Source organism: Lepidochelys kempii, chromosome 24 (genome assembly GCF_965140265.1).
Source record: "Lepidochelys kempii isolate rLepKem1 chromosome 24, rLepKem1.hap2, whole genome shotgun sequence".
Taxonomy (NCBI): domain Eukaryota; kingdom Metazoa; phylum Chordata; order Testudines; family Cheloniidae; genus Lepidochelys; species Lepidochelys kempii.
The window spans coordinates 13,250,813-13,275,557 of record NC_133279.1 but is presented as its reverse complement, the minus strand read 5'-3'; the positions used below and the strand labels follow the sequence as shown (position 1 = coordinate 13,275,557).

General features: G+C 48.6%; 1 protein-coding gene and 1 long non-coding RNA gene across 2 annotated transcripts; one reads left to right on the top strand and one right to left on the bottom strand.

Moving 5' to 3' along the window:
• Window positions 1-3,926: 3,926 nt before the first annotated feature.
• On the bottom strand, window positions 3,927-23,607 carry LOC140902568 (IgGFc-binding protein-like). Its single transcript, XM_073322782.1, has 7 exons — window positions 23,222-23,607; window positions 21,812-22,407; window positions 21,122-21,692; window positions 20,730-20,929; window positions 10,213-10,587; window positions 7,893-8,179; window positions 3,927-4,218 (listed from the first exon to the last, which is right to left on the bottom strand). The coding sequence occupies exons 1-7, from the start codon at window positions 23,571-23,573 to the stop codon at window positions 4,209-4,211; spliced, it is 2,391 nt and encodes a 796-aa protein (XP_073178883.1). The 5' UTR covers window positions 23,574-23,607; the 3' UTR covers window positions 3,927-4,208.
• Window positions 10,758-18,804, top strand: LOC140902593 (uncharacterized). The gene is made up of 2 exons (XR_012156092.1): window positions 10,758-11,523; window positions 18,127-18,804. It is a non-coding gene; the product is annotated as an uncharacterized lncRNA (long non-coding RNA).
• Window positions 23,608-24,745: the final 1,138 nt, after the last annotated feature.

The following is a 24,745-nucleotide window of genomic DNA, read 5'->3' as shown; positions in this document are numbered from 1 at the left end:
CCTTCCTCTGCAGCTGTGGGTGCAGGTCACTTGTGTAGCCCATGGCAGGTAGCCTATAGTGGGTGTGAGTCACTTGTGTAGCCTATAGCGATGATGCTGGCCTATGTTGTATAGAAAGGTAATGTAAGTAGGCTCAAAAATCGATTTCCTAAAAATAGGCTTGACAATAATAAGGAGAGAGCTGGTACAATATACCTGAAGTGAAATACGAATGCTCAGAGGCAAGGGAGAGAGAAGTCAGGACATCACCCCAGGTTATGCTGGGAACATGTGTGGTTCTAACTGGTTTTAATGAGAGTTGTGATGTTTTGGAAGAATGCTATCAATAGTGATAGTTATTGGGATTGCTTTTACGCAGCTGTTAATTAAATGTGATATTTAATATTAACTAGCCAGTGAAGGAGCAGAAGATATTTTAATTATGGTTGTGGAAATGTAGATATGCTAAAAGAAAAGATTAATGCTAACTAATGACGGGGTGTTATACTAAGTGACTATAAAGCGTAGCATGGTAACTTTAGATTGGCATGCCCATCCACCAGCAAGGTACGTCAGAAAAAGGATCACATACTCGTTCTTCTTGTCCAGGGAATGATCACTCCAAACTGCCGCACTCCACCATAGGAGGGGAGTGTAAATGCAGTTTGTGATTGTGCTCTGATTCTGTTTGTTTTAACTATTTTACTGTAAATCAAGTCTGTAATTTCATCACTCACTGTGCCCTTCACAGTCCTCCACTGATTTAAATTATCACCCCAGAGGCTCAACCCTTGAAGAAGTCAGTTTGGTTTTATTCCTTATCTTTAAACTACTATTTGGGAACATGTAAATCAAAGGTTGCACTTGCCAGGGTTATCTGGGTTTCTCTTCCCTAATTGTTTCCCTGCCATTGCAATGGCATTGGGCGCTGGTGCACCTCAGTGCCTCCTGTTCTCTGCTTGTGACACACAATAGTCTAGTCTCCTGTAGGCTGGAATATTTTGGTCTAATTGCTTGTTGGGTTTAATGCATGGGGGCTGGGCGATGCTTGTGGTCTGCCATATACAGGAGGGCAGACTGGACAATCTAGTGGTCCCTTCAGGCCTGATCCTCTGGGATTCTATGACACTATGGATGGCCTCGGAGGACTTTTACCCCAGCCCAAAGAATGCTCCAGGTTGGTTAGGAAACTGAGGCAGGGAAAAATGCATGAAGGGTTTATTACCTTGGTGTACCTCTACATATTTCTTGGTCTTTTAGAAGAAAAGACCACTGATGTTTTAAGATCCAGTACAAAGTCTCTATGTATACACTTTGTGTTACATGGAGCGGTAAACTGGAGTCCCAGAACATCACACGGTTGGGTGTATTTAAATTACGGCCTGTGCCCTGGGCGTGCTTAGAGGATCCAAGACTAGCAGCGGGGCCTGGATCCCGTTCAGACTCCAGACTCTTAAAACACACTGGATCCCCTCACTGCAGTCTGGGGAGTGGCCAAGAGGGGGCACTCAACTAGCACTTTGACAGGCTGGAAGTTTAAAGGCAGCAAATTTAAATCAGGAAATAAGATGCAAATATATAACAGTGAGGGTAATAAACTACTGGAAGAATTTACAGAGCAATGTGGAAAATTCTCCATCTACATTAAAGGCCAGTTACATGGTGAGGAAACTCCGTCCCTGTAAATCAAGGCTGTCTTTCTATAAAAGTGATGCTATGATTGAGCCACCAGTGACAGGGTTTGCTGCAGGAATCACTGGGTGAAACTTTACATTCTGTGTTAAGGAGAAGGGCAGATCAGATGATCCCAATGATCCCATCTGACTTTAAAATCCATGACCCATCCTGGCGATTCTCTTAAACTCAGGTGTGATGCTGGCAGACCAGGTGCCAGGCCATGCCAAGGCCCCAGGCCTGACTGAACACTTACAAATGCAGAGCTGGAAACTAGTCTTGCCTACTTGTGTGCTCGTGTCGCTGAAAGGAATATTAGCTGTTTAGCTGATAAGAATGTATTTAGTGTTTTATAAAATGCTTGCAGGACGCCACATGTATTGTTCTCACTCAGCTGTAGCCCATGCTATAATGTAACAGCAAACATTTGCATCGCGTATAGCCCTGGAACTAAGGCCACGACTACACTACAAAATGAAGTTGACCTAACTTACATCGGCATAGAGCCACCGCAGTTATTACATCGCTTGTGCATGTCCACACCTTGCTCCTTGTGTCGGTGGTGCACGTCCTCCCTAGGAGTGCTTGTACTGACAGCATGGAGTATTGTGGGACAACTTCTGAAAGCCAGTAATGGTTGATGTAAGCAGCTCAGGCTCTATACTGACACTGCATTGACCGAACTACATCGATTTGGACTTTATGCCGTTCGTAGAGTTGCCGTTATTAAGTCAGTGTAGCAGGGTGGTTACATCAGCGAGAGTGAAATTTAAGTGTGGACACTTCCATAGCTAGGTTGAAGTAAGCTGCCTTGCATTGCCCTAACACTGTAGAGGGACGAGGCCTACAGAACCCATCAAACAGAACAAATTGAGTAACATCAACCTGATAGCTTTCTTTGATTTACTTGGGGATTGGTCCTGCTTTGAGCAGGGGGTTGGACTGGATGACCTCCTGAGGTCCCTTCCAACCCTGATATTCTATGATTCTATGAACAAGCCTTGTGGATAGAGGGGAAGTGGTAGACGTGGTATATCTTGACTTTAGTAAAGCTTTTGATACTGTCTTGTATAACCTTCTCATAAACAAACTAGGGAAATGCAACCTAAATGGAGCTACTATAAGGTGGGTGCATAACTAGTTGGAAAACCGTTCCCAGAGAGTAGTCATCAGTGGTTCACAGTCATACTGGAAGGACATAACGAGTGGGGTCCTGCAGGGATCAGTTCTGGGTCCAGTTCTGTTCAATATCTTTATCAATTATTTAGATAATGGCATAGAAAGTACACTTATAAAGTTTGTGGATGATATCAAGCTGGGAGGGGTTGAAAGTTCTTTGAAGGATAAGATTAAAATTAAAATGATCTGGACAAACTGGAGAAATGGTCTGAATGATGATGAACATTAATAAGGACAAATGCAAAGTACTCCACTTGGGAAGGAACAATCAGTTGCACACATACAAAATGGGAAATGACTGCCTAGGAAGGAGTACTGTGAAAAGGAATCTGGGGGTATTAGTGGACCACAAGCTAAACATGTGTTAACAATGTAACACTGTTGCAAAAAAAGAAATCATTCCAGGATGTATTAAAAGGAATGTTATAAGCAAGGCACGAGATGTAATTCTTCCGCACTACTCCACGTTGATTAGGCCTCAACTGAAGTATTGTGTTCACTTCTGGGTGCCACATTTCAGGAAAGATGAGGACAAATTGGAGAAAGTCCAGAGAAGAGCAACAAAAATGATTAAAGGTCTAGAAAACAAGACCTATGAGGGAAGATTGGAAAAAATTGGGTTTGTTTAGTCTGGAAAATGGGTCTGATTCTTCTCCTCCTCACCACTGTGTAAATCAGGAGTGACCCTAGAATTATGGCAGTATAATGGAGCACTCAGTTGGCCTCCTGGTCAGCGATCAGAAGGCGTGAGCTGACCTTTCTGTGACGGTGCTGTTAATTCCCTGGTAAGGAAAGCCAGAGGTGATGGAGATGATTTGTGGGCATGACCCACATGTGGATCTCAGGGGAAGAGCAGATTAGGAAAGGCATCGCCTATCACACAGTGCTGACATAGAGGGAGATTGTGGTTAGGCACCTTTGCCCATAGTCCCTGCAGTGTATCAGCACTAGGCCTAGGCCTGAATTCCCAATTACCCAGCCCTCTTTATACCACTCTAGTGCTGAGAAGAGAGACAAATAGCCTAAGTCGCATTATGCTGAGGCTCCTTTATTCCACTTTGGCAGCATAAAGAGGCCTTAAAGGGTGTTGTGAAGGGACCTTAGCAGTCAGATCCAAGTGGAATGCAAAAGCATCTCCCGAGGCGTGCCAGAGCCTGCTGCTTCAGACACTCCTTTGCAAACTTCTCTATTGACAAGTCCAGATGAGATTTTCCATCACGCACCCAGCGCCACTGAACTCATCCATGCTGCAGGGAGCGCCTTACGTGAAGGAACACACGTTTGTATGCTAAGCTATGACCTGTTACTGAGTAACCAGCCCAGTCCAATGCAGGGAAGGGAAAGGGGGCGGGGGTCCATTGCAGCTCAGGTGGCTTTTAAACATCGCTAGGAGAGAAAGAGAAAGACAAAAATTAGTCCCTCCTGCTGGGTCACAGAGCAGATCGAGATTGACACTACTTTTCATCCAACCACCTCAAAATATTTTATGAGGCTCCCTCCAGCAAACTGGAATGAAATCCAGCGAACTCCATGTGACTTTGCACCCCATAATGCTTTATGGAAATATGCTTATGAATGTAAATATGACATAACTGAAATATGTTTTATGCTACATATGCCATGTAACATATCTCTGCAAAGGTTATAATCTACTGAATATATTCATCCTATTTGTATGCACGTATCATTTTTGTATTCGAAGTTATGAATATTGGCTATGTACTTGTTTGAGTTTAAGTAGCCTTAGTAAAGCATTTGGTCAGCTTCCTGAGAAAGGAATGTGCAAATTAAGTGCCCACTCAAAAAACACTTAAGTGACAATGGATCTTGGAAGACTCCAATCCACAGAAGAAGTCTTCCTGGAGAAATTCAAGATAGCATGTGGGCAATGGCCGCTTCCTATAAAAACTGTGTCATGCATGGACATGTGACTTGCCCATGTGACTCCAAAACTCCATCTTGGAGCTGGATTCTGCATAGGAGAGAGGAGGGGGTCTCCACCCACAAGAGGAAGTCTATTTAAGCCCTTGGAAACCCTTCCATTTTGTCTTCAGCTGGCTCAAGAGAGAGCCTCTCCACCCTCAAAGGATACCTGAAAGAAACTGGAACAAAGGACAGTAACCATGGTGGTGTGAGTGATTGCTGGACCCAGACTAGAAGGAGCCTAGTCTGTAAATGTAGCTTACTGGAGCATCTCTGAGGGTGAGATTTCATCTGTAATCACTTTCTTACTGTATTAGGTTTAGACTTCTGTCATAAATATAAAGGGAAGGGTAACCCCCTTTAAAATCTCTCCTGGCCAGAGGAAAAATCCTCTCACCTGTAAAGGGTTAAGAAGCTAAAGGTAACCTCACTGGCACCTGACCAAAATGACCAATGAGGAGACAAGATACTTTCAAAAGCTGGGAGGAGGGAGAAAAACAAAGGATCTGTGTCTGTCTGTGTGATGCTTTTGCCGGAGACAGAACAGGAATGGAGTCTTAGAACTTAGTAAGTAATCTAGCTAGGTATGTGTTAGATTATGATTTCTTTAAATGGCTGAGAAAATAGCTGTGCTGAATAGAATGAATATTCCTGTCTGTGTGTCTTTTTTGTAACTTAAGGTTTTGCCTAGAGGGATTCTCTATGTTTTGAATCTAATTACCCTGTAAGGTATTCACCATCCTGATTTTACAGAGGTGATTCTTTTTTACTTCTATTAAAAGTCTTCTTGTAAGGAAACTGAATGCTTTTTCATTGTTCTAAGATTCAAGGGTTTGGGTCTGTGGTCACCTATGCAAATTGGTGAGGATTTTTACCAAACCTTCCCCAGGAAGTGGGGTGCAAGGGGTGGGAGGATTTTGGGGGGAAAGACGTGTCCAAACTCCATTTTTTCAGGAACCCAGATAAAGTTTGGTGGTGTCAGTGGAAATCCAAGGGCAAAGGGTAAAATAATTTGTACCTTGGGGAAGTTTTAACCTAAGATGGTAAAAGTAAGCTTAGGAGGTTTTCATGCAGGTCCCCACATCTCTACCCTAGAGTTCAGAGTGGGGAAGGAACCTTGACAACTTCCATGTTTTATTTTATTTTGTTTGGTAATTTACTTTAGTCTGTCTGTTATTACTTGGAACCACTTAAATCCTACTTTTGTAGTCAATAAAATCACTTTTTACTTATTAATTAACCCAGAGTATGTATTAATACCTGGAGGGGGGGCGACAAACAGCGATGTATATCTGTCTATCAGTGTTATAGAGGGCGAACAAGCCGTAAAACAGATTTATTTGGGGTTTGGACCCCATTGGAAGCTGAGCATCTGAGTGTTAGAGACAGGAACACTTCTTAACCTATTTTCAGTTAAGCCTGCAGCTGTTGGGGGACATGGTTCGGACCTGGGTCTGGGTTTGTAACAGGCTAGCGTGTCTGGCTCAATCTGGCAAGGTTCTGGAAGTTCCAAGCTGGCAGGGAAAATGAGTTAGAAGTAGTCTCAGCACATCAGTTGGCAGTTCCCAAGGGGTTTTCTGTGATCCAACCCGTCACACTCCACTGACAGCGGGGTCATTAAGAACCCCAGAGTCCTTACAATGACTAAGAGCGTCTGCCCCAGCCCCGCACCTCACTCTGGGGCCATAAAAGTTACACAAGAAGAATCGCCCCAGGGAAGGAGCAGTGCAGGGCTGGCAGGGGCAGACCTGTGCTGGCAGAGGCAGACCTGTGCTGTCCACCTCATAAGCCCCAGAGGATGGGTCATGGAGCAAGAGGGGTAGTCTTCACAGTCTGCTGACCTGCAGCAATTCTGGGCCGATCTAGGCTGTGAAGCAGCCTTGTTATAAACTAAAGCAGCCCATGGCTTCTCTAATATATGCCAGGGGCTGAAGCAGAAGCAGAGCAAAGGTGGCACAGAACAGAAGCAGAGCCATTGTCTTTACTCCAACAAAAGTGGTACTTCAGGTAGCCATGGCCAGTGGTTTCCGTATCACAGGTGCTGGGTGGGGGTGGGGGGTTCCTAGCTGCCAGCCCTGAAAGTTCCTTCTGGGATCCAAGGGTACATCTACACTGCAATCGGGAGAGGTGACTCCAGCATGGCTAGGGCTATTTGAGCTAGCTTTGATCGGGGTAGTGGCACCGGCTAGCTGCCAGACCATTAGCCTGTCTCTGACCCTAGACAGGTGCTCGAGCAGGTAGTCCAGGCGACTTTTACAGTCACTGCTCTTTTTAGCAAGCTAGGTCGATCCAAGACAGCTCAGGTATGCGTAAACGAGCTGCAATCACGCCTGACTGCAGTGTAGACATACCCTGAGAGTCAAGCTGGGGACTTTCCTTCTTGGGCACCAATGCCAGCGTAACACCGACAGACCCCTGTCATCAGTGGGCAGTATTGAACCTAGGATCTCTGGAGCTTAGTGCATGAGCTTCTACTGCATGAACTAAAAGCCATATGGCCCTCAGCTAAGGCTGTAGAGCAGGCTCATTAATCTCTCCCTAAGTGGTCTTGGTGCCACTAGATGGAACAGAACACCACACCGAGGAAGTGTGTGGGTTACACCAGCAGTACAGGTTCATCAAGGCTGGCTTCATCTTCAGGGAACCTGTTCAACCCTATTGGGTACAGGGGGGTTGCACAGGCATAAGTGGTTGGAACAAGAACAGGACCATCTCACTCTTCCACTGCCGCACTGGATCTACAGGGCCAACAGAAGGAACTGCAATTTTGTAGGGTTGGTTGAAATATTGCCATCAAAGCTGTCGTGCCAACAGACAACCAACCAGGCTTTCACTTTAAATGACCATTTTCAAGGAGAGTATCAGCTTTCCTTGAACTTTTTTGATTTTTTTTCATCAGACAACCAAAAATCCAAAAACCAGTGGTGGATCCTCCAGCACTCAGCATTCTGTAATCAAGCCTGATGCCTTTCTAACAGATCTGCTCTAACAGGAATTCTTTTGAGGCAGGTCGCAATGGCCCTTCTTGGCCTTGGAACGTATGGAATCTATGAACCAGGCCAACCACAGGATCACACCTGTGGAGAGTGAATGGCCATGCTGTCTTAGAAGGAGCAGCCCTTTGAAGACCCCCTTACCTTCTTGAGAGGTCTCGCGCCCTCCAAGCTTCAAACACATCCATGATGTTCCCCACGACCTGCCCGCTGGGCAGCCGCAGCTCATCGGAGATGTCGCCGTTGAAGTTCCCGCAAGGTGCACACAGATTGTTAGCCAGGCTCTTGCTGACTGTCACTGTAACCTCCCCACTCAGGCTGAACAGAATCTTTATTCTAGAGCCCTGGACAATCATGATGGTGCCCTGAGACTCACTTACAGACAAGGTTTCGGATACCTTCACTGGGAGCCGCCTTTGGTGCCCTCTCACCTGGAAGGCACAGACAAGGAGGTCAGAGAAAAGCTGGGCAGCATGGGAGGGAGTGAGACAGAGCTAGTCTATGGACCCCAGTACAAGGCAATGGGGTCTGGAGTCGCTAGGTCAGATCTTGCTCTCAAACAAGTGTAAAACCTGAGTAAATCCATTGCAGTCAGGGGTGTAACTCTGGATTGAGACTGACGTAACTGAGAGCAGGATCTGCCCCTCCACTCTGGGAGATGAGCCTATCACTTTCCAGTTCTTCTTCTCCTCATTGCATGGTGTGACTAAGGGAGTCAGTTCTCCTTTTTTTCTGACGCTAACATGGTCTTCGTTAGCTCACGTTTCCGTAATTAGTGGCATTATTTCGATTGCAACAGCACCCAGGAATCCCCGGGGTGGTTCGGGACCTCTTTGTGCCAAGTGCTGTACAAACACAGACCAAAAGCACAGTCTTTGCCCCAACGAGCTTACAGCCTAATGCTTCATTTTCAGCCAAAAGAAATGTGGGTCAGATCTAATCATATTGACTGTGAAGGGCAATAAATGGGGGTCACCAGTCAACTGAGGCAGGGAGATCCAGCCCAGAACAAGTATTCGACTGGTACTCAGGAAACCTGGGTTCTGTCCATGGCTCTGCTACTGACTTCCTGTGTGACGTTGGTCCATGTATCTTCCATCTCCCTTTGTGTCTATTTAGTTGTATACTCTGTGTGATAGAGACCCTGATCTCAGGGGGGCAGGGACTGTCTCTCGCTGTGTGTCTGGGCAGCGCCCAGAACAATGGGGCCCTGATCTCAGCTGGGGCAGGGACTGTTTCTCACTGTGTGTCTGTGCAAGGCCTGGCATAATGGGGCCCTGATCACAGTTGTGGCCCATTGTGCTGCCACACTTGGGTGTCCTGAGTCCTAATTTCCCACCCCCGTACTTTAATAGAAATCCATTTGTTTTAAGGTCTGTAAATACACGGATTAGAGCTGGATGGGGGTGGAATGGTTTTCCAGTATTGCCACAAGTTTTTGAGAGTTTGAAATTTTTTCTCATCCTGAATCAGTATGGAAAGTCTTCAAATTTTCGCAAACCAAAAATCTGAATTTTTGTTTGTTTGTTTTGGGTCAATTGAAATGTTTGGTTTCAGTACAGTTGGGTCATTTCTATTGTGACCTTTTTCCTTTTAACTTCATTTTTAGACTAATTCATTTAAAATCTGAAACTCAAAGTTATTCTGAAATGGAAAACCAGAATTTTTCATTTTGAAAATATGGAAATGTTTCATTTTGAGCATTTTGGAACTCCTTTTTCAGAGTCTTGTTCAACTTGGGAGCTTCGTCAAACCCAAGCCTGTATCACAAAAAGTTTTGGGTTCAACGAACAGGCATTTTTTGTCCAAAAAACAATTTGTCAAAAATCCTGCCCATAGCACAGATATGCATTTTTCATCCTTGTTTCTGGCTGGGATCGGGACTAGATCTACTCAAATCACCATTGTCCTGATCCACAGATCTCACACATTTTACGAAGGTGAGTGGTCTCCTCTGTCAACATTCTTCCCAGTGGTTGCGTGGTTAAATACCCTGGTGAAGGTCTTTTGCTCACCACAGCTTCCTACAACTACTGCAGGTGAGACTGCTGGCATGTCAGGAACAGCCTTGTTATTGGTAGCAGTGTAGGCTCACCATTAGAGGAGGAGGTTAGGGATTCCCAGCTCCATGTGGTGCTTAATTCACTGGTTAGATGAGTGGGCTAAGATTCAGAACTCATGGGTTCTAGTCCCACCCCTGGGAGGGGAGTGGGGTCTAGTAGGATTAGAGCAGGAGTGAGATGGGAGCCAGGACTCCTGGGTTCTATCCCTGGGTCTAGTGATTAGAGCAGCGTCCTCAGAGGAGTCCTGCACTCTATTCCCAACTCAGTCACTAACTCACCATATGACTTTGGGCAGATCACTTCCCTTCAATAAAGCAGGGATCTTAATATTGACTCACCCCCTCCCCCAGATTTTTGCCCCTCAACCTTGGTTTAGGGTGTGCTAACCCACCTCCTCTTACCCAAATCTCCTTTTTCTTATTGACATGGATAAGACCCTCGTCAAAGAAAACGGAGATGCCTTCAGGAACGGCCAAGCCACCTTCTCTGAACACACTGACCACCATCCGGAACCAGGGGAGGTTTACCCCTTCGCAGAGGGAAGTCACTTCGTAGACCCCATCAAGGAGGACTTCCCTCGTGACACCATCAAAGGACGTGAACCATATTCCTGGGGCCAGCGTGCACCGGCCCATCTGCTCCACGCAGCTGTGCACCCCATTCCTGAGCATGCATTTCTCCTCTTCGGTACAGTTTGTTTCCTCACAGATGACCTCGCCTGAAGCGTGGCAGGTGCATTTCTCAGAGCAGTTGCTGGAGACAAAGCTCTCCCTGGCCTGCAGGGAAATACCCAGACAAAGAACTTTGTTAAGTGAATGCAAAGGGACTCACACCTCGGCAGGAGGGACTGGGAGCAGCAATATATATGTAAGCAGTGTCAGGATGAGCTCCACCCTGACATCTGGTGGTGAGGTGTGGCAAGTTGTGGAAAAGAATTTCAGGGGCCGATCTCATTTGCATAGGCACACCCACCACGCCTAGAATGAGACCATAGCTGCCCAAATGGTCACTTTGGCTGCTGTGGGATCCCCAGTGTCTCTGTTATTGGGGCAGGAAGAATAAATTGTTATTACCCTGATTATGGGAACTGTGCTTGGAACTGTACGTGGCCTTTTGTTACGATGGAGGGATTCACCATCATCTAAGTAGCACTCGCTAGGCAAGGGTCATGGGTTCCAAAACTGTGTGAATGGAGAGAGGCTGGGGACAAGTATTAATACTTGGTGGCATGGGCCCCTTGGTGAGGGCCTTACATGCTAATTGCACTTCCTCCTCTCTCCACTGTGGAATATCAGAGCTAATTTTGATTTCATTAGAAGTCTAGTTACAGGCTGCTGAGCTCACTTTGGGCTGACAGTGCACCAGCACTGGGGCTCCCCTATTATAAGCTGAATTCACCTAAGCGCTGAAATCACTGAGTGTTGTGTTAAGTAGTGGGGGAGCCTGAAGATATATTGTGGAGCAGTTTGCGGGCCGGCTGGCGAAGCAGTTCGACACGGAGCAGTGTGTGGATGGCAGGAGCTGCTTGTGGGCCGTGGAGCTGAGCGAAGGAGTTCGTGGGGCGGCTGGCGGAGCGGAGCGCAGCTGAGTGAAGGAGTTCGTGGGGCGGCTGGTGGAGCGGAGTGCAGCTGCGCGAAGGAGTTTTGTGGGGCGGCTGGCGGAGCGGAGCGGAGCGCCGCTATGGAGCTATGGGGCGGTCAGCTTCAGATCACGTAAGGTGCCTCTTACCCCCGTCCCATTTCCACCCAGGTTGGGAGGTAAAGCTCCGCCGATAAACTTTCGAACTCTGGGGCTGCCCTGACCAGGGACAGAGACTTTTGGGGCATTGGACTTTTGGGGTTGCTGGACTCAAGAACCAAAGGGAAAAGGGCATGCCCCAATTTGCCTGGGGTGGGTTGTTTTTGCTCATGGGTTGTGTTATGAATCCGGTTGGTGGTGTTTCCCCAACATAATGCCACATTGTTTCTCTCTGTTATTAAAAGACTTTTGCTACACTCAGACTATGTGCTTGCGAGAGGGGAAGTATTGCCTCTTGGAGGCGCCCAGCGGGGGTGGTATATATTTGTCCCAGGTCACTGGGTGGGGGCTCGAGCCAGTTTGCATTGTGTTATTGGAATGGAACCCCTAGATATTGAACCCGGCCCTTGTTGCTGCCAACTCTGACGGGCAGAAGGGTTACATTTTTGGGGGCTCGTCCGGGATCGCCTGGGTCAGTACCCCTCGCAAGCACCTGTTGAGTGATCCACTACATTGGGAAACAATTTATATATTTTTTTTGTTTGTGCTTATATTTTGAGGAAATTACTGTTTGTATAATGGCTAATATGTCAGGTTTGTTGGGCCCTGGCTCAGCAGCTTCTAGCTCGGAGGCTGCAGCCTCGGCTGATGATTGGACAAAAGCTCTGGGGCAAATATTGGAAAAGGTTGTGCTGCCCCATGCTGAGTCAGACTCTTGTCGTAAGTTAAGATTATTTGCTGGGGAGGAGGAGTTTGAACCCTGGTTAGAGCATACCACTGAAATGCTGCAAGAGTGGGCCGTACCAGATGCAGAAAAGCGAAGATGCCTTATAGAGAGCCTTGGCGGCCCAGCATTAGATGTGATTCGCACCCTGAAGCTCATTGACCCTGGGGTCAGTGTGAAGGACTGCCTAGAGGCCCTTGAACACAACTTTGGGAGCGTAGAGGGCCCTGAAGACAGCTACTGTAAGTTCCTTAATTCCCGACAACAAAAGGGCGAGAAGGCTTCAGCCTACATACAGAGACTGGAGAGACTGCTTCAGAGAGCTGTCATGAGGGGAGCAGTGACTGCTGAGCAGATGGATCAGACCAGACTGGCTCAAATTGTAAGAGGAACTCAGTATCAGAACCCGATTCTACTTCATCTCCGGCTAAGAGAACGACGGGAACATCCCCCAAGTTACTCCCAGCTGATAAAAGAGGTCCGAGAGGAGGAAGAAAGGCAGGCTGCCAGTGAGTTTTGGGAAGCCCAAACATCGGAGCCAGCCAGCACAACACCACTGCAAATGGCCAGTGTACTGATGGTGAGCACCAGAGAGGAACTTGCCCAACAAATACAGGTCCTGACGGAATGGATAGCTGAGCTGCAAAGTACCGTTGACCGAGTTAAGACTTCTAGGAATAAGAAGCCTCAAACTGTGGCGATTGAGAAGCCCGCACTTAGAGCCACCATCCCCCCCAGGCGAAGGGGGAAAGGTCAATTCTTCTGCTACCGATGTGGTCAGGATGGACACAGTGCTGCCAAGTGCCGTAATGAAGAAAACCCCTCCTTAGTGTATGGAAAGCTGAGGATCAGTTGGGAGAGATCCGGTAGCTGCCAGAGGGTCTGGGGACGGGGACCCCCCAGGTCTGCAGGATTTGAAGATTCCCCCAGAAAAGACTGTCCAGCTGGGATCCCTGCAGGACTGATAGGGCCTCGAGCAGAGGTCATGGTGAGGATCGAAGGGGTGGAGTGTAAAGCAGTGCTTGACACTGGATCTCAAGTGACTATTATATTTCAGTCATTCTACCAACAGATGCTTAGGCACCTGCCTATACAGCCACTGACTGGCCTTGGCCTATGTGGCCTCAGCATGGATGAATACCCCTATCAAGGGTATGTCATAGTGCACCTGGAATTCCCAGAGGAGGTTGCTGGGGTGAGAGAAGAGGTAGACACAGCTGCCTTAATATGCCCTGACCCTAAAGGGACTTCTGATGTGTCTGTGCTGATAGGGACCAACTCCAGTCTCTTCAAGGTACTCGCAGATTACTGCAGAAGGCGGGCTGGGGACCAGTACCTGAATACCCTGATGATCCATACGCTTTGTGCTGAAGCCTATAGGAAAATTGAGAGCGCTAAAAGGGACACATCTGAGCTACCGCTTGGGGCACTGAAGTACGCGGGCACAACCCCCTTAGTAGTGCCTGCAAGGACGGAGCAAGAAGTGCTTGTCATGAGTACCTGTCTGAAAGGCAGTAAAGGGACGTTAGCAATGATAGAGCAGCCGATGGGAGGAGAGCTCCCTGAAGGAGTGCTGGTCCCCAGTGGAGTCATAACCCTACCTGCTGAAGCCCAGGAAAGGGTGACTATACTGATTGCTAATGAAACGAGTCGTGATATTTTTGTGAAGCAAGGACAAAAGATAGCAGACCTCTTTGAGCCTGAGTCGATTGTAAAACCCCAGTATGAAACTCCAGTTCCGGCAATAGACCCAGCAAAGTTTGACTTTGGAGATTCACCAGTGTCCGAGGACTGGAAAGATCGCCTGAGGAAGAAACTTTGTGAAAGATCCAAGGTGTTCTCACTGCATGAGTGGGATGTGGGATGTGCAAAAGGAGTAGAGCACAATATCAGACTACATGACTCTCGACCTTTCAGGGAGAGATCTAGGAAGATTGCTCTCTCTGAGATGGAAGATGTGCGACATCATCTTCAGGAGCTGGCTGCGAATGGCATCATTACAGAGTCCCGCAGCCCATACGCCTCACCCATCGTGGTAGTCCGCAAAAAGAATGGGAAAATCCGGATGTGTATTGACTACCGCACCCTAAACAGCCGTACGGTGGTCGACCAGTACACTATGCCTCGAGTGCAAGACGCCTTAGACTGTTTGCTGGGAAGCCAGTGGTTCTCTGTGTTGGATCTTCGAAGTGGATACTACCAGATCCCTCTGGGAGAAGAAGATAAGGAGAAGACAGCCTTCATCTGCCCATTAGGGTTTTATCAGTTCGAACGCATGCCCCAAGGGATTTCTGGAGCACCTGCCACCTTTCAACGTCTCATGGAGAAAGTTGTGGGAGACATGAATTTACTGCAAGTGTTAGTTTATTTGGATGACCTGATTGTGTTTGGAAGAACCTTAGAGGAGCATGAAGAAAGACTTCTTAAAGTGCTTGATAGGTTGGAGGATTATGGTCTGAAGCTTTCAATTGACAAATGCCAGTTCTGCAGAACCTCAGTGAAGTACGTGGGTCACATTGTGTCCCAAGAAGGTGTGAGTACTGATCCTGATAAAATAGAAGCACTCACTACATGGCCACGTCCAAGTAACTACAGAGAACTCAAGACCTTCCTTGGATTTAGTGGCTACTACCGCAGATTTGTGAAAAACTATGCTACGATTGTAAAGCCTCTGAATGATCTTACCAGGGGACATCAGTCCAGCAAGAACAAATCTAAGTCCAAGAATAAGGGGAGGTCCCCAAAGCCTCCTGTGCAGAGACACAATGGCCCCTTTGCACCATTTGGGCCACGGTGGGATGAGAGATGTGAAAGGGCTTTTCAAGAAATCATTACTTGCCTAACTCATGCTCCAGTCCTAGTTTTTGCTGACCCAAGCAAACCATTTATCCTGCATACTGATGCCAGTTTGGAGGGTCTGGGAGCAGTCCTGTACCAGGAAGTGGAAGGCAAATGTAAACCTGTAGCCTTTGCCAGCCGAGGATTGTCTGATAGTGAAACTCGCTATCCCACCCACAAGCTGGAGTTTTTGGCCTTGAAATGGGCCATCACTGAGAAATTTCGAGACTACTTGTATGGTGCTCAGTTCCAGGTGTGGACAGACAACAATCCACTGACTTATGTGTTAACAAGTGCTAAGCTGGATGCTACAGGGCAGAGATGGGTGGCCGCCTTGGCTAGCTATGAGTTCAGCATTCAGTACCGATCAGGGAGAAGCAATGTAGATGCAGATGCATTGTCCAGGCGTCCGCAGGCTCCAGAAGTTGCTGTGATACCCACAGATGGAGTGAGAGCTATTTGCAGTGTGAGTCGCCGAGAGCCAGAGGCCCGTGAAGACTTTCAGGGATGTGTTGCAGAAGCTTTGGGCCTGCCCCCTGAATGCATGCCTTCTGCTTCGGTGAACTATATTGCATTAGACCAATCTCCTTTGCCCATGCTCAATGCGGCTGACTGGCAAGAAGCCCAGCGGCAAGATATTGACATTCGTGATACACTACTTGCCAAAAGGGAGGGGCGAAGCCCAACTGCGGTTGTCCCACCTAACCCGGAGGGTAAACTACTATTGAGAGAATGGACCAAACTAAAACTGATTCAGGGAGTGCTACACCGAATGACCACTGACCCTTTACAAAAACAACGAGCACAACTAGTACTGCCAAAAAAGTACAGAGCCCTGGCCATGAGGGCCCTGCATGATGACTTTGGGCATTTAGGGATGGAGAGGACCCTGGAACTTATTCGTAGTAGGTTCTATTGGCCCCGAATGGCTGAAGATGTTCGCAGGAAATGTGAGACTTGCGCTCGATGTGTTCAAAGGAAAACTCTGCCCACGAGGGCTGCATATCTCAAGAACATCACCAGCAACAAACCTTTGGAGTTGGTATGCATTGATTTCTTGTCTGTAGAGGTAGACAAGAGGAATGTTGGAAACATTCTAGTAGTGACTGACCATTTTACACGGTATGCACAAGCATATCCCACACGTGATCAGAGGGCCACCACCGTTGCTCGAGTATTGTGGGACAAATATTTCTCAGTCTATGGATTCCCGGCTCGGATACACTCTGATCAGGGGCGGGATTTTGAGAGTCACCTTCTGAAGGAGGTGCTGAAGATAGCAGGAATTAAAAAGTCTAGGACAACGCCTTATCACCCCCAAGGTGATCCTCAGCCAGAGAGGTTCAATCGAACCCTATTAGATATGTTGGGAACTTTGCGACCAGAGCAGAAGGCAACCTGGAGCCAGCATGTCGCATTTCTGGTGCATGCCTACAATGCCACAAAGAACGATGCTACGGGAGTCACCCCATATCTCTTGATGTTTGGGCGAGAACCAAGATTACCCATAGACTTGTGCTTTGGTGTATCAGAGGATGGAGATAGCTATGAAACTCATCAGCAATATGTATCCCGACTAAAAGAAAAGCTGCGGGATGCTTATCGCTTAGCTACCGCTGCGGCTCGGAAGAACGCAGACCGCAACAAACATCGATATGATGCTAGAGTGCGTTCGCAGGAGCTCCAGCCGGGGGACAGAGTCCTGCTGCGAAATTTGGGTATTGCTGGCAAACACAAGATAGCTGACAGATGGAAGGCAATACCTTACCTGGTGATGGAAAAGCTGGGAGATCTGCCGGTCTACAAGATCAAACCTGAAGACGGTCCAGGGCAAATAAAGACGGTGCATAGAAACCTTTTGCTCCCTCTGGGGGAATTGGTAAGCACCCCTTGTGAGATGGGCCACGGCAGGGCCGCCGGGCAGAACAGAGGTGCTAGACCAAAGCCGCCATCCAACACAGACAGTGGGCCCCCTGCAGCTAACTTACCCCTATTCTGCACATCTGAGAGTGAGTCTGAGGAGGAAGACACAACCCTGGTGTATCCTGGGATGGAGACAAGATTTCAGTCTCGATCAGCTGAACCAAACGAGAGTTTTCCCTCTTCCGCCCTAAACCCAATGGCGGAACTATTTAGGCCCCTTTCTGATACCCCGGTGCTGCTGATGAGACCCCCCTGTGATGACACACACAGCTTATTGGACAATGGGGACAGACAGGTAGAGGATGTCCTGGGCACCTTGGACCCTCCAGCGTTAGAACTAGGAGTGCAGGGGCCTACGCCAGTAGCCGAGGGACCCTCCAGGGAAGCCTCTCCATCCGTCACTCAAGAGGATGTTCCCCTTACTTCGGCAACAGAGATTCTCAATAGACGAGACAGGGTGATAAGACCAGTGAAACGGTTAACTTATGATGCACCTGGGGTGACTAGTGAGGAGCCAATACATTTAGCACACAGGCTTGTGGAAGCTAAAGTGGGCTTCCTGAGGCCCTTTGGAGGAAACCAATGAGTTGGTATAAAGGGAGTGTGATTTGTCGGGACGACAAAGTCTCGGCTGGGGGGAGGATGTAAGCAGTGTCAGGATGAGCTCCACCCTGACATCTGGTGGTGAGGTGTGGCAAGTTGTGGAAAAGAATTTCAGGGGCCGATCTCATTTGCATAGGCACACCCACCACGCCTAGAATGAGACCATAGCTGCCCAAATGGTCACTTTGGCTGCTGTGGGATCCCCAGTGTCTCTGTTATTGGGGCAGGAAGAATAAATTGTTATTACCCTGATTATGGGAACTGTGCTTGGAACTGTACGTGGCCTTTTGTTACGATGGAGGGATTCACCATCATCTAAGTAGCACTCGCTAGGCAAGGGTCATGGGTTCCAAAACTGTGTGAATGGAGAGAGGCTGGGGACAAGTATTAATACTTGGTGGCATGGGCCCCTTGGTGAGGGCCTTACATGCTAATTGCACTTCCTCCTCTCTCCACTGTGGAATATCAGAGCTAATTTTGATTTCATTAGAAGTCTAGTTACAGGCTGCTGAGCTCACTTTGGGCTGACAGTGCACCAGCACTGGGGCTCCCCTATTATAAGCTGAATTCACCTAAGCGCTGAAATCACTGAGTGTTGTGTTAAGTAGTGGGGGAGCCTGAAGATATATTGTGGAGCAGTTTGCGGGCCGGCTGGCGAAGCAGTTCGACACGGAGCAGTGTGTGGATGGCAGGAGCTGCTTGTGGGCCGTGGAGCTGAGCGAAGGAGTTCGTGGGGCGGCTGGCGGAGCGGAGCGCAGCTGAGTGAAGGAGTTCGTGGGGCGGCTGGTGGAGCGGAGTGCAGCTGCGCGAAGGAGTTTTGTGGGGCGGCTGGCGGAGCGGAGCGGAGCGCCGCTATGGAGCTATGGGGCGGTCAGCTTCAGATCACGTAAGGTGCCTCTTACCCCCGTCCCATTTCCACCCAGGTTGGGAGGTAAAGCTCCGCCGATAAACTTTCGAACTCTGGGGCTGCCCTGACCAGGGACAGAGACTTTTGGGGCATTGGACTTTTGGGGTTGCTGGACTCAAGAACCAAAGGGAAAAGGGCATGCCCCAATTTGCCTGGGGTGGGTTGTTTTTGCTCATGGGTTGTGTTATGAATCCGGTTGGTGGTGTTTCCCCAACATAATGCCACATTGTTTCTCTCTGTTATTAAAAGACTTTTGCTACACTCAGACTATGTGCTTGCGAGAGGGGAAGTATTGCCTCTTGGAGGCGCCCAGCGGGGGTGGTATATATTTGTCCCAGGTCACTGGGTGGGGGCTCGAGCCAGTTTGCATTGTGTTATTGGAATGGAACCCCTAGATATTGAACCCGGCCCTTGTTGCTGCCAACTCTGACGGGCAGAAGGGTTACATATAGAGCTATGGGAAAGCCCTGCCGTGAGAGGATCAATAGAGAGAAGGTGTCAAGGACCTTTCAGAAGCAATAGCTTAGCAAGGCTGATGACGGAGAGAAAGAGCAGGTGGATACAGCAGAGAGAAAAAAAGCAAGGTGCGGGATTTAACTGGGAATTGGTCCTGCTTTGAGCAGGGGGTTGGACTAGATGACCTTCTGGGGTCCCTTCCAACCCTGATATTCTATGATTCTATGATTGACCGGTCTCCACACTGAGGTCTAATAACATCAAGACCCAACACCTACCAACATCCACTGCCCAAGGTCTGACAACAAGGGGGGCGGCTTCAGTGTTGATTTTCATGTGAAAGGCAGATTTGCCAACCAGAAATTAGGCCAAGTCCCACCAACACTCTTCTTTACACACAGTCAATGCTCTTGTTTTCCAGGAGCCAGACTGGAGGGGAAGAGCCTCATATTCCACTCGCTGCCCCCCTGAACTAAGGCTGGATCGGAGCTGGTCCCCTGGAGGGGAAAGGCCCCATCTCGCATTGCCCAGCCACCTAAGCCAACCAATCCCCCCACCCTGGGCTGGATCAGAGTCAGAGGCCCCTAGAGGAGAAAGGCCCTGTGTCCCATTTCCCCAACCCACTAAGCCAGGCAGTCCCTCTGACCTGGGGCTGGCTCAGAGCTGGCACCCCTAGAAGAGCGAGGCCCTGTGTCCTATCCCCTGTCCCCCTAAGCCCCCTAGCCTGAGTCTGGAACAGAGTTAGACCCCCTGGAGGGGAAAGGCCTGTTTCCCATTCCCTAGACACTTCCCTACTTTACACTTGCTCAGTCTCCAACATGCTGGACAGTTTCATTCCCTCATGGTATTTCCTTCCAGATCTGTTTTACAATTTCCTGCAAACAAGCTTTATCTCAATACCTGGCTATCTGGATACCTGTCTGATTTGAGCCCATGCTCAGAACTTTCTGGGAGTCACATTACATCCCAGGTACTGGTCAGTTCCTTAGATCGAGCCACCGAGGCTGCTTCGTGAGGTCCATAACCTGTGAGCATCGTTGATCAAGTCTGCCCTGCATGGGCAATTACACAGAACCAATGAAACTCCCAAAGACCTGACACCCCCATGAGATGCTCTGAGCTCAGTGTAAAACTGGGAAGGATCTTCTGGGAGCAGCCTTTGCTTTGGTTATTCCAAAGGCCTGTTCTGGAATATAGAAGACCATCCCTGTTCTCAGTGGTGGCAGATGACAAAATAAGGAGCAATGGTCTCAAATTGCAGTGGGGGAGGTTTAGGTTGGATATTAGGAAAAACTATTTCACTAGGAGGGTGGTGAAGCCCTGGAATGGGTTACCTACGGAGGTGGTGGAATCTCCTTCCTTAGAAGTTTTTAAGGTCAGGCTTGACAAAGCCCTGACTGGGATGATTTAGCTGGGGTTGGTCCTGCTTTGAGCAGGGGGTTGGACTAGATGACCTCCTGAGGTCTCTTCCAACCCTGATCATCTATGTTTCTATGATCCCTGTAATAGAAATGATGGGCCCCACGTTTTGTATGCACAGCTGCCATTGACTGCGGAAGCTGCATGGTTGACTCTGAGGGCAGGATTTGACTCTAGGTTTTAGGTATAGCCACATAGTAGGATACAGAACATGCCACTCTACAGTCACGCTAACCCGCATTGGGAATCCCATTGCCAGAGGAGAATGGCAGAATCGGGGAGAACAGATGGACCAATAACCCAGCACCCACCTTGATGTAGCGTCCGTTGTGCACACACCCACACCTGTCCATGGAGACACATGCCTCCCCGTCAGACACATATTCTGGATCACACCAGCAGCCTTCAAAGCACTTCCCAGTGCATTGGGCAGGGGCAAACAAGCTGGCACAGGTGAAATCGCAGGATCTGGTACACAACTCATAGTGGCTGTTTGCCGGGCAGGCGAGGGCTGGAGGGACAGAAGAAAAATTAGGACCATCACAGACAGAAAGCCAAGATAAGCTGAGGTCTCCCACCTAAATAAACAGAGGCTCCTACTTAGCCTAGAAGTCTGAGGGGTATTGTGGAGGTTGGATAGCACAAAAACTACAGCAGCTATGGGTTAATGAAGTACAGATTGTAGATTGTCCTGTAGACTTACGGCAGAAGGAGGCCGTTCTCCAGGTCTCCATCTTGGCCCCAGCTGCTTGGCATGCAGCCACATAGGCCTGCAGGCTCTGGCAGAGGGTCTCTCCCCTTCCGTTGGTGGCACACAAGTCATAGAGACAGTGGCTGAAGTACTCAACAGGACTGATTATTGAGTGACAGTGTCTGAAGGGACCCGAGGTGGCTGTGATCAGCCCACAGGAGCTCTCAGTCTGGTACAGCGCTGTCTGGGCTGCATCACAGACAGGGCACTTCTCACCACAGCCATTGGAGCATGTGGCAGCATCAACAGGCACCTTCCAGGAGGTGACAAACTCATCCACATTCTGGGTACTCTTCACACCGGGCAGCAGGAGATCATCGTTCTTGTCATCGTTAAAGTTGCCACACAAGCCGCACACATGTCCCTTATAGGTGCTGGGGACGGACACTAGGAGGTAGGAGGCAGTGTCATAAAAGATTTTGAGGCCAGAGGCTGATTGGACAATGATGCTGTTCCCCTCTTGATTGATCCAAAGCTTTCCATCGTCCGTAGCCAGTGGGAGGGTGAAGAGCTCACCACCCACCTGTGCCAATGAGAGAGAAATTCACCCGTCACTGATGGAGACTCAGCAGTGTCCTGGTGTGTTTTTTACACACACACACCGTTAGTGCTATGTAAGACTAATCGCAAACAGGGACTTACCGCAATCTTCCACTTCCTCCCCCTCTCCATGGCGATGGTGTAACCATGCAGCGACACCACCACTGTCCTCGTCACAGCCATGTGGCCACCACCAGGGCTCTCATTCTCCACCACCACAGAGAAGTTCCCCAGTCCAGAGTCTCTGCTGCAAACCTTGGCCAAGGTGTAAGTGCAGGAGCCCTGGAAGTCAAAGGCCCGTCCGTCAAAGGAGATGTAGTGAGGTCCACCAGATGCGACGCATGTTCCATATCCCGTGGCGTGGCAGCCCAGGACTCCGTTCTCCACCCGGCACTCCTCATTGGCTCCACAGGAGGCCTCCTGGCACTCAACGACCCCATTGTCTTTGCATAAGCAGCGCTCCTGACAGGAGGCGCTGGGGTAGAACTCCTCTCCCTTCCTGTAATACACGGCCTTGTGCACACAGCCGCACTGTGCGATGGGGATACACTTCTCACCACTCAGGGTGAATCCAGCGTCACAGAAACACCCTTCAGCACAGGGCTTCTCACACTGATCTAGAGCCCACAGGTCGTTGCAGTTGGAAGGGCAGCTGATTCCACAGAGTTCATAGTGAGAGTTAAGGGGGCAGGTGGGTCCTGAAGAAAAAAGATCGGAGAGAATTTGAATTTGTGTGTGAGGAGAAATGTGGTTGAACTAACAGATCATCTTGGTCAATGTTCTTTTCACATCCGTTCGGATATGGTTAAAGCAGGGGACTGGGAATCAGGACTCCTGGTCCTAGCTTCATCTCTGGGAAAAGTATAGTCTAGCGATTAAATTAGGGGAGTGGCCATCAGGACTCTTGGGTTCTGTTCCCATCTGTGGGATGAAGGGTCACCTCTTGACTAGAATAGCGGGAGTCGGCATTCCTGCATTATGTTGCAAGCAGGGGGGCTCAGAACTCCTGGGTTCTTTTCCTAGCTCTGCTACTTATTTAAGGAGGACACCTTTGGCCAAATAATTTGACAGCTCTTTTCCTAATTTTCCCAACCAATCAAATGGGGATAACAATACTTACCTACCTCGAAGTGATTACAAGACTTAATGAATGTTATAAAATGTTTCTACTTCTCTAAATGCCAAAGTATTAATTCAATTTACTCTGGAAAGGCAAAGTGTACAGCTTGGTCTACACTACAGACTTATGTCAGTGTAAGTACATCGCTCAGGGTTGTGGAAAATCCACACCCACACAGTAACATGACACAGAATGAAAAAAATATTTCAGGGACTGCAATTTTAATTGCATGGTGGAAATGTCTAGGTCTAGAATCTGTAACAAAGATGTCGCACTGTAAATTAAAACTCAGAACTGGGTGGGTGAACAATTCTGACCCCACCCTGCAGAGGGCGTTGGTGCACATGGGCAGTCGCCAGTCCCTAAAGCAGAGTCCCGCAGGCAACACTCACGGCAGAATGAGGCCGATCTCCACTGCCCTATCCGGATGCCCCTGGCCTGGCAGGATGTGACATAGGCGCTGATGGCGCTGCACAGAGTGTCCTGGTGACCCTTGTACTGGCACGTGTCATAGAGACAATCGTCGAAGAAGGGAGCTGGGTCGATGGCCCCGTGGCACTGCCTGAATGGCCCGTTCTGTCGGGTGAGGACCCCGCAGTACTGGTCTCCCTTGTAGGGTTGTTTCTGAGCCTCACTGCAGACTGAGCAGTCCCCGGTGCAGCTAGACGAGCACCCTGGGACCTCCCCCACCTTCCAGCTCTCTGCAAACTGAATCTCATCAGATGTCTGAGTTCCATCCTTCATGGTCAGATCATCGCTGGGGTCCTGATTGGCATTGCCACAGAGGCCGCAGACGGTGTTGGCGTACGTATTGGGTAGAATGACCCTGGCGTAGCTGTACCAGTCAAAGCTCACTCTCAGGTCGAAATCAGTCTGGATAAAGCCGTGGACTCCACTGATGTAGGCCTTGAACTTGTGCTGGTGGGAAAAGGGCAGGTCCACAAAGACACCATTGACCTGGAAAACATACAGTAGAGATTGTCAAGGATTTCACACAGTGCACTCAACATGAAATAATTCCATTTCCATGGAGCTGCCATGGATGGTCTGGCTCCAGAATTTCTATTTCTGAATTGGGTGGAGGGTAACCCATTGCATTAATATGTCATCCCGTTGCCCCTTACTATTGCCCTTTCCTTTTCTAAAGGTCCTTCTATCCAAGGAGTGCGATGCAGTTGAAGCATTAAAGACTAGAGCTGGGTGAAAAATCTCACACAAATAATGTACTTGCTCATAAATGCAGCTTTCGTTGACCAGAAATTATTTCCATATTTGATAAAAATTGGAGGGATAGCTTTGTTGGAAAAACAATTTCAGGCTGGATGCACAAGGCACTGTATGTGCACGAGCAGTTTCCTTTATAACCGTTAGCCCAGTCTTTAGGGCACTCACCCAGGATGTGGTAGACCAGGGTTCAATTCCCCCACTGCCTGATACAGAGCAGGATTGAATTTTGGTCTCACATTTAGCACCTACTAGGCCACTCTAGGATAAAAGGTATTCTCAGTCTCTCCTGCTGAAGCTGTTCTACTTTGTATAACTAACTAGTCAATGGAGCAGGAATTTGAATGTGGGTCTCCCCCTGCCCCAGCTGAGTGCTTAACAGCCGGGAATAGAATCATTCTTATTCTTGCTCTCTGGGCCAGGGACTAGTCAAGTATTTCATACAAAGTGGAATAGCTTCAAGAGGAGAGACTGAGGGCATATCTACACTACGGATGCTATGTGCTGTTGTTGTGTCAAGGTCGAAACACGTCCTACGTTGATGGAAGGGGTTTTTCCATTGGAGGTAGGTAATCCACCTCCCTCGGCAGCGGTAGCTACATTGATGGAAGAATTCTTCTGTCAGCCTAGCTGTGTCTACACCAAGGGTTAGGTTGGCTTAACGACAGTGCTCGGGAGGGAGGGGGTGGATT